The sequence below is a fragment of the Triticum aestivum genome, chromosome 2D, assembly GCF_018294505.1.
Source record: "Triticum aestivum cultivar Chinese Spring chromosome 2D, IWGSC CS RefSeq v2.1, whole genome shotgun sequence".
NCBI classification, from domain to species: domain Eukaryota; kingdom Viridiplantae; phylum Streptophyta; class Magnoliopsida; order Poales; family Poaceae; genus Triticum; species Triticum aestivum.
The window spans coordinates 66,002,548-66,006,243 of NC_057799.1; the positions used below are offsets into that span (position 1 = coordinate 66,002,548).

Genomic DNA, 3,696 nt, shown 5'->3' on the forward strand with positions numbered 1-3,696 from the left:
CTTGGTTAAAATTGGGTGACCTAATTTTAATTGAACACCTCAATTGATTGTGAGGCTTTTTATCCCTAAGACTAGCCACAGTGGGAGTAACTTCAGCAGTAAATTCAAGTCCAACTCAGCAAATTTGTCTATGTGGCAATGAGTTAATGAAGAGAGAGGTAGTTCCAGTAACTTAGCTAGTTACTATAACATCACACATACCAAAGCAAGATGAGTCTATAGCATAATAAATGAAGTATCGCATGTTACCACGCATATGTTACTTCCCACTATAGAGGTAGTAACATAGAGTAGTAACATGCCAATGTTGCATGTTACTACTCTATACCCATTGTGGCTAGTCTAAGAAGCTTAGTGATATAGTAGACGGGGAAGAACATTTGATATGTAATGTAAATAGGAAACAAATTCGAACCAGGCCGCCAGCCACCTAACCTCGCGCCGTCGTGCTTCGTGCCCCATCCTGACCCAAAGTCACGGACGTGATGGAAGAAGCCCGACACGCGCCTCGGGTCCCCGGCAACCCGTGGCCTAGGAAGCTAGGACGAGTGACTCCGCGCGCCACCCATGCTGACGCCGCAACTCCTGACCTCCGGGGAGCTTGCGCGCGGCGCTCCCCTCACTCACTGAGCTCTGTGCCCATACGTCGTCGACGGTTAGCCCCCTCGCGGATCCAGACACGATCTCTCCATCCATAAATCCACGGCCCCCGCCGGCCGCAGATCACACCGCAAGAAGAAGAATTCTACCCAGGCACTGTTTAGCAGTACTCTGAACCAGAAGCTCCTCCCAGCTAGCTCATCGATCGCCATGGCGCAGGCGGAGAGCGAGCGCATGTGCGTGGTCATGTTCCCGTGGCTGGCGCACGGCCACATCAGCCCGTACATCGAGCTGGCCAAGCGCCTCGTCGCCAGCGCCTCCGACAACCACCTAAACGTCGTCGTCCACCTCGTCTCCACGCCGGTCAACCTCGCGTCGCTCGCACATCACCAGACGGACAGGATCAAGCTCGTTGAGCTCCACCTGCCGGTGCTCCCTGACCTCCCGCCCGCGCTGCACACCACCAAGGGCCTCCCGGCCCGCCTCATGCCGGTCCTCAAGCGCGCCTGCGACCTCGCCGCGCCGCGCTTCGGCGCGCTCCTCGACGAGCTCACCCCGGACATCCTCGTCTACGACTTCATCCAGCCGTGGGCGCCGCTCGAGGCCGAGGCGCGCGGCGTGCCGGCGGTCCACTTCGCCACCTGCGGCGCCGCTGCGAAGGCGTTCTTTGCCCACTGCCTGAAGACGGACCGGCACCCCAGCGCCTTCCCGTTCGAGACCATCAGCCTCGGCGGCGTCGACGAGGATGCCAAGTACACGGCGATGCTCGCCGCCCGCCAAGACAGCACCGCCCTGGTTCCCGAGCGCGACCGCGTACCGCTCAGCCTGGAGCGCTCGTCCGGGTTCGTGGCCATCAAGTCCTGCGCCGACATCGAGGGTAAGTACATGGACTATCTGTCGCAGCTCCTGGGCAAGGAGATCGTCCCCACCGGCCCGTTACTCGTCGACTCCGGTGGATCGGGGGAGGAGCGCGACGGCGGCCGCATCATGCGGTGGCTGGACGGCAAGGAGCCGGGCACCGTGCTGCTCGTCTCGTTCGGCAGTGAGTACTTCATGTCGGAGCGCCAGATGGCCCAGGTGGCGCGCGGGCTGGAGCTCAGTGGGGTCCCCTTCCTGTGGGTGGTTCGGTTTCCGAACGCAGAGGACGACGCCCGCGGCGCGGCGAGGTCCATGCCGCCGGGGTTCGCGCCGGCGCGCGGGCTGGTGGTGGAAGGGTGGGCGCCGCAGCGGCGCATCCTGTCGCACCCTTCCTGCGGCGCATTCCTGACCCACTGCGGGTGGAGCTCGGTGCTGGAGTCGATGGCGGCGGGGGTGCCGATGGTGGCGCTGCCGCTGCACATTGACCAGCCGCTGAACGCCAACCTCGCGCTGGAGGTGGGCGCGGCGGCCGCGCGCGTGAAGCAGGAGCAGTTCGGGGAGTTCCAGGCGGAGGATGTGGCGCATGCAGTGTGCGTGGCTGTGAACGGGGAAGAAGGGCAGGCGGCGAGCCGCCGTGCGTGGGAGCTGCAGGAGGTGGTGGCGCGGAACAACGGCGATGACAGGCAAATCGGGACGTTGCTACAGAAGATGGCGCGGCTCTGTGGCAAGGGCCAGGCCGTGCCAAATTAGTGGGCTTTTAAAGGAAAAGTCCAAAATAAATTTTGAACTTGTAGACCAAATTAGTGGGCTTTTCCGTACAAGTTTAAGGTTTGTTTTGGACTTTTTTTCATTTTAAAGCAGTTTTTGTCAAGAATAAAAAAAGAACGGACGGTGACTGGCGCAGCGGCTGCCGCAACCCACAGACGCCTTCCCAAATCGTAAGGTATGTGGTCCCGCCATACTTGTGAGGCATTGTACAATGCTAGGTGCTTAGAAAAATAAACTGGATTTTTCTGAAACATCGGTGCCTATTTGTAAAAGAGAGTTCGTGAGTTTAAAGTTCAACGGGAAGGGGTGGGTGACCACCCGATAAGAGAAACAAGGCGGGCAGATCACAGATGCCCCACTAGATCGCGGAGAGTGTCAATGCTATGATGTGTGGTTGTTGTCGGTGTCCTCAACTCCTCATCGTATTTGAAGAATGTCAGTCTGTACCATCGGTTCCTAGCCTGCTCGCGCGGCCAAGATGTCTGCTCAACCGATGTCTCATGGCGGCATGGCACGTTGTGCCTCGGGTTTTCCCTACTCCGGGTGTCCGAGCTGCCCACGATGCGCGACGCGTCGGCGTGGTGTTTCGTGCGATGTCCCACCACCTTGGAAGCCCGTTTTCCCGCATCGGTTTGCCTGCCATCACGTCTTGGAAGCCGATCTGCTGCACTTGGGTGCATGTCTTTAGCCCACATGTGTTTAGAAACCGCACTGTGGTCTGCGGCGGCGTCCAAGTCCTTCGTCATGTTTTCTGCCATGCTTGGCTGGTCCGTTCTTAAGGCCGCCATCCACTTCTTTTTGTTCTTCACGTCCTCCTCGTACTAGAGGACCTATTGCCGGTGTTCTTCGACAATCTGAGCCGCGCGAGCAGCTTTTCTTTATCCCTGGCAAGCTACTTAGCAGACCTGATCAGCCTCTCCCGGCATCCGTCGTGGCGTGGAGTGCCAAGTGATTTCGCTCAGGATGTCCTTATCATAGGGACTGAACTCAATGTTGGGCTCCCTCTCGTGTCGTGACACGTTGTGTGGAGGACTCTTGGGGTCGATGTCGTTGTTGCCGTTGGCGTCATCATTGTCGTTGTTGCTAGCTTTTGGCGTTCCACCATGTAGTACTCTGTACGAGACGGAAGTTTATTAAATAGAATAATGATATCTTATTTTTTTCGACTCTTGGGGTCCCATTATCGGAGGTTCGAATCCTTCCGACCCAGATTGTTTCTGATGAAACAAACGGTAAAATCATATAGTACTCTGTACGAGACGGAAGTTTATTAAATAAAATAATGATATCTTTTTTTCTTCTCAGAAAACATAAGAAAGCCTGAAGTCCAGAGACTTGCCAACCTCCTCTTCCATGTCTTCAAACTCATCGGTGGCCCCTTCAAGGACGTCGGTAATATCTTCGACCTTGGCAACAAAATGGGTGGTGGGTGGGTCAAAAAATCGACTTTTTCTGACAACTCCACGATTC

The 3,696-nt window shown here is 56.7% G+C and overlaps 1 protein-coding gene across 1 annotated transcript; it reads left to right on the forward strand.

The window, feature by feature from the left end:
- Positions 1-545: 545 nt before the first annotated feature.
- LOC123048732 (UDP-glucosyltransferase 29-like) lies at positions 546-2,378 on the forward strand. Its single transcript, XM_044471774.1, has one exon. The coding sequence runs from the start codon at positions 811-813 to the stop codon at positions 2,206-2,208; it is 1,398 nt and encodes a 465-aa protein (XP_044327709.1). The 5' UTR covers positions 546-810; the 3' UTR covers positions 2,209-2,378.
- Positions 2,379-3,696: the final 1,318 nt, after the last annotated feature.

What these genes read in the sequence shown, in the direction of transcription:
- LOC123048732 (XM_044471774.1), top strand. Translation starts at nt 811, where the DNA reads ATGGCGCAGGCGGAGAGCGAGCGCATGTGCGTGGTCATGTTCCCGTGG.